The sequence below is a fragment of the Opisthorchis viverrini genome, assembly GCF_000715545.1.
Source record: "Opisthorchis viverrini unplaced genomic scaffold opera_v5_489, whole genome shotgun sequence".
NCBI lineage: Eukaryota > Metazoa > Platyhelminthes > Trematoda > Opisthorchiida > Opisthorchiidae > Opisthorchis > Opisthorchis viverrini.
The window spans coordinates 12,300-26,788 of record NW_008752153.1 but is presented as its reverse complement, the minus strand read 5'-3'; the positions used below and the strand labels follow the sequence as shown (position 1 = coordinate 26,788).

At 41.4% G+C, this 14,489-nt stretch overlaps 1 protein-coding gene across 1 annotated transcript in view; it reads left to right on the top strand.

The window, feature by feature from the left end:
* Nucleotides 1–494: 494 nt before the first annotated feature.
* T265_11393 (hypothetical protein) overlaps nucleotides 495–14,489 on the top strand; it is a gene marked incomplete at both ends in the record, with an annotated part of 20,266 nt that continues 6,271 nt past the window's right edge. The window contains 4 exons of the mRNA XM_009178034.1: nucleotides 495–639; nucleotides 7,470–7,534; nucleotides 10,416–10,632; nucleotides 12,554–12,601. Of these exons, the coding sequence (XP_009176298.1) occupies nucleotides 495–639; nucleotides 7,470–7,534; nucleotides 10,416–10,632; nucleotides 12,554–12,601 (475 nt within the window). The remainder of the gene's footprint in view (nucleotides 640–7,469; nucleotides 7,535–10,415; nucleotides 10,633–12,553; nucleotides 12,602–14,489) is intronic.

Below are 14,489 nucleotides of genomic sequence, written 5' to 3'. Positions count from 1 at the left end.
ACGTTTATGAAACCCAAAACCTATCAAAGCACGCTCGGATGTGAGACAATGACCACGGTGCCAGACTGTGTCCAGAGGACTGCAACGTTTACGCAAACGCTGACGTCCAGTTTGAGCATCCCTTCATCGCGTTATCTTGTGACCAGTTGATTGTCTGCCACCTCAGCGTGCAAATCACGGTGCCACACCTGTCAACGCTGTTTGCTGGATGTTGATAACATCCAAAATTGTGGGTCTGGTTATTTACTGCCACGTGACCCCGCCCGGATAATGAGCTTTCATGACTTCGTTAATTTTGCACGTTTTTTAATCAAATCTACTTATCAACTTTTTCGGTTTCACGAATATATTACTTATGAGAAGACTATAGAAATTACACAATGTAACTAGAATTTAGTTCACAACTTTTTTTTCAGATTAACTTACTCCGGAACTCCTGGAAAAGTCTATTCAAATGGGCATACATCAAATGCCTGTCAGCACTGCCATCAAAAATGCCTGAAAGTAACAAGGCATACATTGTGCTTGATCAACAACACTTCCAACTGGAGAATATTGATAAACAGTGTTCACTTGAGTTGGCGTATGAAATGACCACAGTACTCAATCCTAGTGGCACTTTTAGAATTCTCGTTTCCGGTAAGACATACAGTGACCAAAAAGTTTTAAAATATAACGACGTGTTATGCATAGCTAGGCACAGCACTGACAAGCGCTCGTAGTTAGAGGACACTTGGCCATAAAGAATAACCTGAGGTGTAAAGAATGATCTTTATGATTCCTGTCTTCTCTGTAAAGTCATGTGAAAAGTAAATACAGTATGTCTCTTACAAAGGCGCGCCGAAAATTAATATCTGCATTTACTAAAGAAACAAGCAGAAGAGAAACTTAGATCCGGGTACTTCAGATGTGTCATTTGTCTAATCAGAGAACCAATGTTTTCGTATACTTGACCACCAATTCAAGTCGTTTGATAAATCACTGCGTTAGTATCTCATTTGTTCATCTTCCCGGAGCACTTGCCTTACCTTCCCAGTGATAAAAACCGCCTACTTGCTTTTCTTACGAATCTGTACTTTATGGTTCTTTGTTTGACGAAGCCTTTGCGCACGAGAGTGATCAGTGCTGCTCTCTCTCGGGCATGTTCTTGTCTGAAAGATAGGTGAAAAGCAGGAACTCAATATTCCTTTCTTTCGTCTTCGGAGGTGCCCGCACTACCGAGTCGGACGGTCCAAGGTGCTTTCCTACCCGGTCAATCTTATGGTTCTTGGACAGCCGTATCAAATGAACAAAGACATGGCAGTTGGCATGAATGGACAGACACAGTTAACGGGGGCGAATTCGCGTGCAGCCAGGAGGTGGCGGTAGACGACCAGCTGTTCCCGGACAACATGAGTTTACCAGCCGGGTTGACAGCATTTTCATGTTAGACCTTAAGCTGGGCCCATACACGCTTTGGAGAGACGCGGATTCTTGTAAAGAAGCAACAAATAAAATAATTATTTTGGCGTGAAATTTCGGTTGTAGAATATCTCAAATGCAGCTCGGCAGCCTCAAACAGTACTAATCAGTCACCGCTGATAATAGTTAATACCCAGATACGTTGACCGAGATTTGAAGAGTAGTTGATTTCTTTAACAGAGTGACAAGAGGTGTTTTGCAGTATCACCCTCCAGATGGTAAGAAATGTGAAGAATCGAGCGAGTGTACCATCGGTCTATGTTCTCAGTTCATGCGTTGGATTTTGTAGCAACCTCGCATGTAGAACATAAGCTAGAAAATGAACGAGAAGGTACTTTCAACTGTCTGCAGCCATTCTTGTCGAATGCTGTAGCGAGATTTTGCACTTTCAGAACATGAAAGCATTCGTTTGCTGCGATGGCTTACATGACACCAGGAAGAGCTTGATGAACGAGGTCGCGGTTAAATGCGACAGGATAGTTTACAACACCTGGACCTGTCTTGTTGGATAGGAAGAGATTGTCAGTGGCCGTACGGACACAAAAACCCGAGGGACAAGATTGGACTTCGAATGAATCTAGAGCAGGACACGTAAGCAAACTCTAGGTGGTACCATTGATGTACTGAAAGGCAAATTGTGCTTTAGCTTAGTGCACAAAATGGGGTTTAGTGAAAACATGTTCACATGCTTCCAACAAAGGCCAATTTGTTTGTCAGTAAGTTGTGCATAAGGACGTAATGAATCATTGTTCTTTGCTTTTATATATTATTAGAGGTATTGACGCACTTCAGTGCGAAAGGTAAGCCGTATGCAGCTTCAATTCGTATTGTAAGCTCGTCATTTATTTAGTTGAATGGGATTCAGTTCGCCTGGGTTTTTTATAGTTCAATTGGACGATTGGTCCTAACAGCTGTGAATAAAATAAGCAACTTGGCAGTACCAGTTTTCGATTTCACATTTTTGCTGCCGACTACACAGCCCACATATGTGACGCAGACATTTTCACATTTTATGGCTTGAATTCATTTATTTGTGTATGGTAATCTATGTCATCAACCGAGTAGTTGCTGTATAAATAACGACCTGTAGTTCCACTGCAATTTTCACAAGAGCACTGCTCGGGGAATAACCTATCGGAAGTATGCTACGACATATATATTACTCCTCAGGATGTGGATCTCCAGACAATTTGGTTCATCCTAGTTTATTCCAGTCAGTCTTATGACTGGTTTCTTTCATTTAGTTTAATGTTTGTTTTTTATCTTTTGTGAAGATTTTTCCGTCACAGCGTGCACCCACATCCAGGCAAACCAATTTTCGCTAAAAGTTGGCAAAAGAGATTCTGTAAAAATAATTTGGTCTGAAAGAGTTTTGGATCAAGAAGGCTGAAGCATTTTAAATGTTACTGTTCTGAAGCACAGCAGTGGATCGCCCCTGTACGTTTTTGGTGCTATTCACCAGGAACTGTTCGACTGTATTGCCATAGAGTGAAATCAAATATATTGAAATCCCTCCAAAAACAAAGTTTTCGGTAAAATGTGAGTTTAGTATGCATTTTTAGGGAGATCTTGGATGCGCAGTTTAGTTGGATAGAGTTCACATAATGAAGCTTTTCCGTTTTTCAGGGTTTTAGCCTTGGTAACAGGAACAAATGTAGCTCGTCGACTGTTATCACGCAGGATTTAAGCACTCCATGGGACCGTTACTCCGTTCTCAGTTTCAAGCAGTGTATTTCTCAATTATTCGTATTTCATTCCATATAGATCAAAAGTAGGCAATGACCTTATATTACTCTTAAATTAGGAATGGTACCCGATTTACAATGAATGTTTTCTGTGGATCACTTATTGTTAGATCTTGGAATTTCAAAACAAATGAAGTTCCGTGCTGGATTGCATTTTAATGGAAGTACGTTTCCCTTTCCTTTTCGTATTACAACAGCCGGAACTCTCATTGCCATTGTCACATCGGCAAGAAAGTTTAACTGCTGCTTTCCTATTTACCCTTAGCAACAATACCTCTCATTACGCGTGTGTGCTCAAAGGCACAAATCAAGGAAATGAAAGGTTTGTGGAATTTTATTTGTACACTGTTTGTTCGATGAATTTTGTTGTAAATACTCAGAGAAGCCTATCTTACTTTGGGTGGGAGAGTTTCCTAACAATTACGAGTGGGAAAATTTGGTCATATTTGTACTTCACAACAGATGAGCGCTACTTATAGCCTCCAAAATCGAATTCTTTGTTGAAGCATTTTCCCTCATCTGAGAGATCTCAGTTTATTACCGCACACAATTTGGGGACCATATGTGGTTCTTCTTGTTTGGAATTACCGGAATTTCAATCAAACGCCACAGCCTCTTGCAGTTCGATCAAATTAAAGCAACGGTTTTGCTGTGGGTAAGAGTTAATCGTTGCACACGATCGATTGGCGGTTATGGACACAAAAGAATGCATATCTCGGCTCAGTTGATTGAAGGCTCTGGAAAACTGTTTCAACCGTATCACGATTTTGCCATTGTCAGATTCAGGAAACTGCATTTTTAGACTGCTGAAACCAAAAATTACATCGACACAAAAACTGTTTTTCTATCATTTGAAATACATGTCCTCTCTGAACTCCGGGCAAAATGGAAATCTTACAATTGCAGTACCCGACCATGATTCTGTCAGGCCAGTCTGTTAGTGACCGGTGTACATCCTACATCTTACCAGAATAAAGAACGGCTGGATGTTTACCGTACACAAAGTGTTTGACGACGTAGGAAACAGAATATTAATCACTTGATGTGTCATCATAACCGTCACCATAAAATTTTCGGAAAAAGCTGAGGAAAAGTGAGCTCTAAAGATGTGTGTGATCGTTCAGTACGTGTGGACGGCAGGTTTATGTTCGCATATGGTAAGTCACAACATGGTGACACAAATGCGTGCACCAGCCGCTATATCTGCGCCTCGGATTTTGTGTGAATCTGAGGAAAACACAACCAGTGAACAGTTTGATCTGCAGGCCAGTCCATCCGCCACCAAGCAAATCAAACAGAAAGAAGCAATCCAAGTCTCTCTCTCATTGAGCACCAGCAAGCTGCAATTCGCACTCTGCATTACATAGCCGGAAAGCTATGCCTAACTAGATAAACGCTGTAATGATTCTCCTCTTGGAACCGGCTGTAGCCGAAGACTATTCTATAAATTGTAACCTCTGGCACTTACAGCCAAATGTGGATAATAACTACATGCTCCTTCTCAAACCTTCCAAAAAGACAGGACCTTTGGATGTACTGAAAACACTGTGAAGGTGCAAGGCTGCTGTTATATTTAGAAGCTCAAAGTATGCATCTTTGACCGATAAAACTACTACAGGAAAAGCCCTCAAAATTCAACTATACTTACTCCTGCCTCGGTAGTCGGGGTAACAGCTACGTCCAAACAAAATCCTACGCAACGGACAAAAACAAATGTACTGCGTGTCGCATAAACTATCAGCCGGAACATATGCGAAAATTTCGTTGGTCAAAATGAACCGTCATACATGTTACAATCTGGTCGCGCTCCCAATAATGAGTACATGCCGACAGTCAAGGATGCTCGACTTCTGTTACTGCACATCATAGTTGCAGTTTGCTGACACACGCACAAGACGATGTCATTACGTGAATGCACTAGTGCTCGGTGTGCAAAACCTTCCACTCATGTTCCCACAACCCGGTTTGTAACTGGCATTTAAACGGATTCGTTCAATTTCGAGCGTGCGTCCATTCAAATAACTCGGCAGAAGCAAGTACTTTATAGTCAGCCTCTTGGCTGTCTGTGCCAGTCGAGCTGAAAAGAAGGGCTCTCCGTCTATCTTGTGAACTTACACAATTAACTGAATCCACACTTACTTCATAAGGCTCGAGGATCGTATCTGTTGTAGGTGGAAATGCCCAATGCTTAACTTTAAATCTACGGCGTCTTTTGAACCCCTTTTATCATCTATCACGTCATCCTTTCGGCAATTTCAGACATTATTCTGGTTCATCCGTGTACTTGAAGTCATTGACCTTTGGCATTTTTGTGTCCAATGAAGAGTTCTCAGACGCCAGTAGCCGGATCACTTGCTAGATAGGTGGCCATGGAGTAGCGCATTGTCGGTCACTGATTACAAGGGACTCACTTCGTTATTTGGTTAATCCAATGCTGGGCCATGTCAACTATTAACAGGCTGTGTAAGCAGTCCCAGAAGGTTTGAAAAAGTAATCCTATAAATGCAAAACTAAAAGAGTTGCATTCCATCGCTAATTTGAACGTCACTCTAAGAAGATAAAGATAGAGACGAGTGTCTGAGCAACATGCATGTCATCACTTAACAAAAGGATCAAGAGCCTCGCTCATGCCTTCCAATATAAGGAAACGAGCCGGTCAGTGGCGCAGCCTATCTATCGGGATTTCAAATACAGACCTGTGAATGGGGAAGATTTAACCAGAGAATCACTTGAAGGAAATAAATTCGATTGGGGTTACCTGTGGTGAGGATGCCGTCTTATTTGTCCTCAAATGTTTGGAGTTACTACAGAAGACAGAATGAGAGACATTCTGACGAGTGAATATAACCGATTGGTTTGGTGGTTGGAAAACAGAATGGACTTCTTATACTCAGTAGAAAAAGTCAGTTTTAATGTAGAGATTTCGGCATTTTTACGCTTGCATAATCGGAGACTGATGAGTGAGTGCATCTTGAATTTCACTTGGCTTGCCTCAATTCATTTGAATAAACTACATTAGGTAACAGAGACAGGTGGCACGTTATAGTCCAGATGGCCTAGGCTTTTTCTGGCGCATCTTTTGCACAGCTGCATCACAATCTGCGTCAATAGGTGACTTTTATATTGAAGCAGCAAAAGAGGCTACGTGGAGTTAATTCTGAGCAATTGTTACACAAGCTACATTTTAGGAATCCGTTTGATATATCCCCAACGTCCATGGCTCTGTTAGCACGCTGCTGGCAATGCCCACCGGGTCTTCCAAAAACTCATAACCAGTTACCATAGGTCTAGCTGGAAATATCTCAATGTGTCGATTTGATTGCCATGATTCACGTGAACTGTTCCTTGTTCCAGTTCTTGTACAACTTGCGATATATCTATTTATGTCAGCTTACACTTCCAGTATATATAATGGCCATTACGACGAATTAGGAGTATGAAGTAGTGATTCTATGACTATGAATATGTTTTGATGAGATCCATTCAGGGCTGTGACCAAATCTACCATGGGCTTATACACGCAGTTTTAGACATGTGTAATTGTACGCATTTATATGAATACATTTTGGGATGTCCAGTTCGAACATATTTACCTCAGATATATGAGAAACTATAAATTTGTAGGCAACCAATAAGCTTGTTTACTTTGGCACTGCTTTTCACCCGGGTAATCCTTCCACATGAGCGAGAAGCGAATAAACATTTTCGGAAGTGAGCTCATAGTTCACACAACCTCTCGGGCATAATGAGTTATACCAGTCAGTAATAACTGAACATTGATTAACTTCGCGTTCGTAAAAGAACACCAGAGAAATGTCAGCCTTCCGCACAACGGGATCACTTGCGATCTAGGCTATGGATAGTCATTTAAGTATAGGTGTAAAGTTTGATCAGGTAAGAATTTGGTAGAAAATACAAGTCTTCTATCTGAAAGATTCTGAAGCACATGACTTCAACTCCAGACGTAACATCACGGTAATCACCAGGTTTGTTTATAGGTTTTGCTGGATACAAAACGCGGGAACTTAGTAGACCTGTGGCTAAAAGAGCTACTCATCCGTGAGTAAAATTAGAGCATGCCTTGAACTTCTTAAAATGAGCGATGTGTTACCAGTTTCGCTTTTGCCTGGTCTGTTAATTTTGCCTGTCCGTTAATTACAGTATTGCATGCAGTATTTGGGTCACACGTTTGACGGCATCCACTATCAGACTACAACTTAACTCACAGACACGAACCTAACTCGTCTAATACTAACATTTTAGTACTTCGCCTCGGACTACTAACGACCTATGAACAGTACCGAAAAATTGAAGAACCATTATTTATGGTATGTTGCCGTAGATGCAATTCAGTGTTTGTCCAATAGTGACACAATGTCTTTGTAAGTAATTCAGTTTTACATACTGGTAAGAGCTAACAAGTATAGTTGGCTGTGTATTTCTGATGCTATGGTTCGCCGAATTCGCCGGTAGCTGACTGAATTACGGTGGCACTCTCGTTAGGTTCGCTTAATTCCGCACAGTTTAGTAACTTGACAGTGAAAAAATATAAGGCACAGATTCATCCCTAACATAGTCCGTGTAATATTCAACTCGTGAATCAGAAGGGACAAAGCACAGTCGGTGGAATAACTGTGCTGAATTTCAAGCATATTCAAATGGCATTTTCGTTTGAACTGAACAAGCAAGGAAAACTATGAGTAAAACGAGCACTTACAAGAGCGTATGCTACCGGAGATAAAACGGTTAGACGGACACTATTTTTATGTAGATTGAAGATTATTCAAACTTTAGGAATACTGAATGAACAAGTGCATCGTAGCGTAGGTCAAGAAAAGTGAATGCTTGTTGTTCGAGTTCAGTGTGGAGAAGTAAGGGGGAGTTCCAATGCACCATTAGGACGGCTAAAGCCACGGTTGTGGCAGTAAACTCTCACTTGCTTGCATTTTACTGTTCAGTTTGTTAGAGATGACCAGCAGATTGTCGAATGATCCACGAGTGTGTGAACAAGTGGCAAGTGTAAACTGAGCCATGCGCAAGATCTACGGCTTCCCATCTGGGGCAACAGCTCGACTCTTCGCATGCATGTAAGAAATAGCAAACGTTTAATTAGATGCACTAGTTTCTGGGCATGGCTGGTTAATAGCGCGAGAAAACGAGCTCCCGAGTTGTGTAGCGACCGTAGCGGACAGTTAAAGAAGAAGCGAAATATTAAGGACCAATCAGCAGCACACCTCTATCCGCAATAGGAAGAATTATGGCAGCAACGGAGTTAACTTTTCCGGATATGTATGTGTTTGTATATTTTGAGTCAACAGGAACGTTGGCCTGATGAGGGATCACCAATTAATCGTGTGCAGTGGCGTTCACTTTTGCTAATGTATACTTTCTAATTAGACCTTTACGGCGTGTAGTTATGCATCAGACGTTTTTGGCGTCATCTAGAACAGTTAACAAAAGAGTCGAAATTTTCATGTAGTGGATATTTGAATAAAGTCATGTTATGCTGACTTTGTTGAGGCGTTGTTCAGGGGATTGGTTGATGCGTACGACTGAAAAACTAGTTGATGTAAGCATATTCGCCTCAAAGGTCACTGGTTCATGTGCTGTCAGCGCTTAAGTTAGTATATTAAGGTTAATTGTGCTTCTGGATTAAAAAAAGTGGGCGTGGTTTTGAGTTGCTGTTTACCAGAGCAGACCAAATATGGAATATGCCAGAGTAACTTTCTATTTGGCGAATGCTTCACGATAATGTTGACGAGCATCGCATTTCCAGTCACATTATCCTGATATTTATTCGGCTACATGCAAAGATACCTCTTTGTGGAATACGTTTAATCGTATGTATTCTCTGGGTTCGAAGGATTCACGTTCACATCAACCTCGTATGAACGGATGTCCTGATCTCCTGATACGTTCACTGAGTCCACACGATAGAGGAAAAGCAATGAACTCGAATTTCGCCCTTGTGGAATTTAGTAGCCCCGTATTTTCTTGACTTTTATATTGTTTCTACTCCAAACATCTAACACCCGAGTCAGCGTGTTACCACTACTCCCCCAGCGCACTTGCACCAAAATGGAATATGCCAGAGTAACTTTCTATTTGGCGAATGCTTCACGATAATGTTGACGAGCATCGCATTTCCAGTCACATTATCCTGATATTTATTCGGCTACATGCAAAGATACCTCTTTGTGGAATACGTTTAATCGTATGTATTCTCTGGGTTCGAAGGATTCACGTTCACATCAACCTCGTATGAACGGATGTCCTGATCTCCTGATACGTTCACTGAGTCCACACGATAGAGGAAAAGCAATGAACTCGAATTTCGCCCTTGTGGAATTTAGTAGCCCCGTATTTTCTTGACTTTTATATTGTTTCTACTCCAAACATCTAACACCCGAGTCAGCGTGTTACCACTACTCCCCCAGCGCACGTTGGTTGCACCAAACGCATTAATAATGTGTTCGTCTTTGTTGCTGTGTACCTGTGTTGGTCGAACCCAAAGCTGAAAATCAATAAGCTCATCGTAAAGCAATGATGGGGGATGCGAGAACTGCAGATGCAATAAAAAGATCAACATAGATTTTCTAGGAGGGATGATGGGAATTACTCCTGTTGGCAGAAACAATATATCAGTGTGTATGTGTATGTCAACGTTGATCAGCAGACGAGCAAGATGGGACATTTCAAAATGTAACGCTGTGCTTCTACAAAACGACAAGAGAAGTTGACACGCATATTCAGTCCACGGAAATTTTTTATGACTGCCTATGACATAGGTTATCTTATTGAAAGACCACATTAAGTGGTATTCATAAATTAGGGCATACGCCTTTACAACACAGCATGGTAACAAGGCGTCGCTGCATTAGCACGAAAGTCCACTCGAATTCACTTGATCTAACAATGAAAGGAATTAAAGTAGGTTCACGTTTCACAACAACTGGCATGCATGATGTTGGTCCTTTACTGACTGGCACAAACATGTTTAGTTATTCAAATATACGCCAGGTACAAAAATGAACTTAAAAACTGCGTATTACAATTCATAGCATAATGCACTTCGTTATACAAGGTTTTTTCGTGTGCATTGCATCTTTATGGCAGGTACTCATGATAGTATTACGAACACATTCCTCAGTGTGGCGGCTAGCACCGTCCACACCTATTTTATCCAGCAATTCCCTGGTTTCCTTTTAGGCACGAGGTGTTACGAGATTTGGTTTATCAACATTTGATGACGTTCCAATGGAAATGAGCAGCTTTTTGGACTACGAGACTTTCAGGCTAAAATATTTCAACTTTTTCGATGATTCTCCAACGTTGAGTATCTCACACTTTTCGAACGCTCTCAAAAGCATCACAGACTACTTTCAACACCGATATGAATTGGTCTATTTGCACACGAGTTACACAAGTGAGTATTAGATGAAAGGAATGTTGTTGACTAAACATAACCAGTATTTGCAAATATTACCAAAACGCCACTTCAGCTTTGCCGGTGAACCGAACCATCTGCTGGGGACCAAAAGATACTTGTGATAAATGGGTTAGATTTATCCAAATTTTTCCATTACCTCGAGTCCCGCTGGATCGTTGCTCTCATCTGAAACGGCTGTAATACATAATAGACAAGATCCAAGCAGAACATGTCGAAAATGCAACTGGCTAGCTTAAGTAGTCGTTCCCATGTCACTGATCTGGTCAAGCCATGCGAATCAAGATATCACCTGGTGTTCCAGTTGAGCTGGTAGCATTTGATTGGCCACAAAATTAACCATTATCGGGACATTTAGAGGATTCCATGACAACTATCTTTCAAGAGGCACTACATTTCATATCATGCTCCACTTCTGCGAATGCAGACACATCTAGGGAATGCGCTTCATAGTTCCATGTTCACGTATCCCCTTAATTACAGGAACAACAATCCGTTCGTTACATGTCTTCTCTCAAATCAAAACAAATGTTTGCAGCAAAATATCAAGTACAAAATTTAGATACTCACACCTAAGGAACATTAAAGCCGACGCAACTTTCCACCAACGTTTACGGCACAACGCGGTGTAGTCTGTGTATATTTTTACCTGTTATTCGTGTTTTACGACAGGAAGAACCCATTTGTTGAGGTGGGTGAGCAAGCGGAAGCCGTGAGGAGTTCTGATTCGGTTGAAAGGCACTATGATGGTTTCAACTGCGAATGTCTCACTTGAGTAATTGATGACCACGGAAATCGCCAGACCATATTTTTTGTACGAAATTTGCCATTTGTTGTAAGATGAGTTTGTCTACGTTCATCACACTGAGATGTGTGATGACATTCATTCACTGACCTCCAAGATTTTGTTTCCATTAGATTGTTCATAATGCGGTTCCAGTTAGTAGGAAATCAACCTTTCGAAACCATACATAAACATATGTGCGAACATATGAAAACGCCTGGACGTTGTTATCAATCAAATTGAAACAGGAAACCAGTCGTTGAATGCGATATTAGAATCTGTTGCAGAATTGCGTTACGCTATTAGATTAGCACTGAGTAATACAGCAGAATGGGACGAAAGGGTTAGTAGTAAAAAAAACCATCATTGCTCACCACCATTGCTCATTATGCTAAGAATATTCAGAAAGGATAACGGTCGTCACGACGCACTGGCTTTTATGAGGTTAGGAGGAAGTAAATGGCTGTTGAAAGCCAAATGCGTAACCGAATGATGGATATCGCATTATTCTGCCACCCACCTCTGGTCAGCCATTCCAAGTTGGGTGATATAATTTAGAAACCTCTCACTTGGATTTCGGATTCGAAACCTTCCAGTGATTCATGAAGTTCACACCCTGCATCACTTGCAAAGGATTCCTGGTGCTCAAAGTACTCCGCTCCTTAGTATGCATCGAAAAGAAATATGCACTTTAACTTTTTAGTTTGTCTTATCAGGACAACCGAAGTGCAGGTTCCTCGAGCAAAACTTACGCCGTCTGGCTACAAAATACCAATCATAAGAACCACAAAAAATGTACACAGACCTAATGGAGTCCGTGAACGATTCAAATCAAGATATAAAACAGCATTCGCGAAAACATCGATGCGAATAGTATTTCATTCGATCCAATGAACAGGTATTGTAGGTCTAATATGCCCTTAATTCTACAATGATGTATTTTTGATTGAAAATATGCTCATATAATTATTCAACCTGAGAATACATGATACGCGTATAATTCCGCTTACGACTTTGTGCAAAATAAGGAATAGGTCACCGACGGTTTATAACGGAAGAATTTCGCTTATCAGAAGAGATGTATGAATGACTCCACAACATGTACTTTTGTTCCAGCAATGTTCCGTAGGTGCAGCAAGACGGACCAAGAATTTCCGGAGCTCAGTAAGTAACTTTGTGTTATGAATTCGGTCCACATTTCTAGTATGGTCTCTGGTATCCACAAGGAAGTACAACGTAACTTCGAGGCGGACAGTTATGTAATGCAGTAATGCTAACACAGTATCCCAATGCTTGAGGTAATAGACAAATAAAACATAGCAGGTATCTTCTGGATTCTGTCGACGATAGATTACAACTACACTGATGCCAATTACATTTAGTTGGCAATGTTTAGGAACTTGGTCTTTTTTGATTCCACAAGGCATTTTTTCAACACACTTGTTATCAGCATAATAACGATTGTTCAGCTGTATCGCCTCTTCACTGTCTAAATGCATCATCACCAGAAGAAAGCACGGGGGAATTAGGCTCAAACCCAGATAATGGCAGTGGATTTACTGAGTGTGGGTTCGAAACACGGACCATTCTGACAATTCTGTTCTCGCCTCAACAACTGAGCCATCTGAAACGCCGCATGTTCATTTGTTAGGGGTATATATCCAGGCGAAGCGCACATATCTTTTTAAGCGGTGCGTGATTAGCGCTTTCTTTTATCTCGTGGATTCCAAATTTAAGCACGTGACTTTCCATTATCCATTCGTAGATCTGCTGTCCGACCGATCTGGTACAATATTGTCTTATTGCTGAGGGATATTTTTTTGACCACAGCGTTCAAATATTGGACGTATTTTCAGCTTTCGCCATTAATTTGTTAGGAAGCTGGACATGGATCTCATAGTTATCTGATGGAAGTTCCATGACGTACCTTTGTTGAGTGAAGGTGTTCGGTTCGACGTGCCAACCTTCGAGTTTTATGTCGTAGTTTTTCCGGGTATATGTCCAGACTTAATCTATCCAGCGATATACTTTGAGAATTTTATCGAGATTCCCCCGGTATATCTGTAGAGTATTGTATAATACCACCATTTATTTTTGTTGTACAAGAGGATGCTGGGTAGTACTATGTTCCTTAGAATTTCATCTCGTTTTCCTCTGGCTTACTATACACAAGGTCACCAGTGGGTTGTTGTTTGAACCATGCCAAAGCAAGAAGAACTGAGGCAGCGCAAAAGGAGTTTGTGGTGCAATGCTTATTTCTGACAGAGATCCCTCTAAAGCAGAACATTTCTCGAAACAAAATTTCCCATTAGACATCACCGAGTGTACGATTCCTCGGAAGAGAAACCATCTCTGGGAGAAAACGGCCACTCTTTTTTCTGGCGACCGTCTGCTCAACGGGACTGATGTATACCAACAAGCATAGTTACGCGATTTAAGAAAAAAAAACAGTTGTGCTGATAACAACTTAGAGATTTTAACTCGTTAGGAATTCGGAAACACCGGGAAACTCCAAGTCGGTTGGCGTGGAGTCTGAGTCGATATGTAGTATTAGATGTCATCTGAACTATTAAATCCTCCATAGAGGACGATGTTGGGGACAGGTTTCTGGATAGCCTTCATCCATTCCCTCTGTCGTCGACTGGTTTGCTAAGATATCAGAAACTGGGACTCTAGATCAACTTCTGCTTATACAGTGTAATCAGTATGTGTGTGTGTAATCAGTATGACCGTTGCTTTCTGCTGTCCAGTGTCCATTTGAATAAGGCAGCCGTAAACGTGACACCACGGTCTGTCCCAGGCGCAAGCTTCGTGCAGAAGCTTGTTGCACACATCATCATCATCATCATCATCATCATCATTGTCAGCTGTAATAATCGCGTACTCGTCGTACAGTGGTCGTAGCTGCCGCAGTTTCATTCACCGATGTTTGGGGGGGGGGGGATAGGTGCAGTGAGCTGTCAAATGGGGCGGTTGGAAAAGGAGCTATGCATTGAAGGCAACAGGTTGGATGCACGAGCGCCATTGAGGGCGCGACTGGGCCATGTCTGAC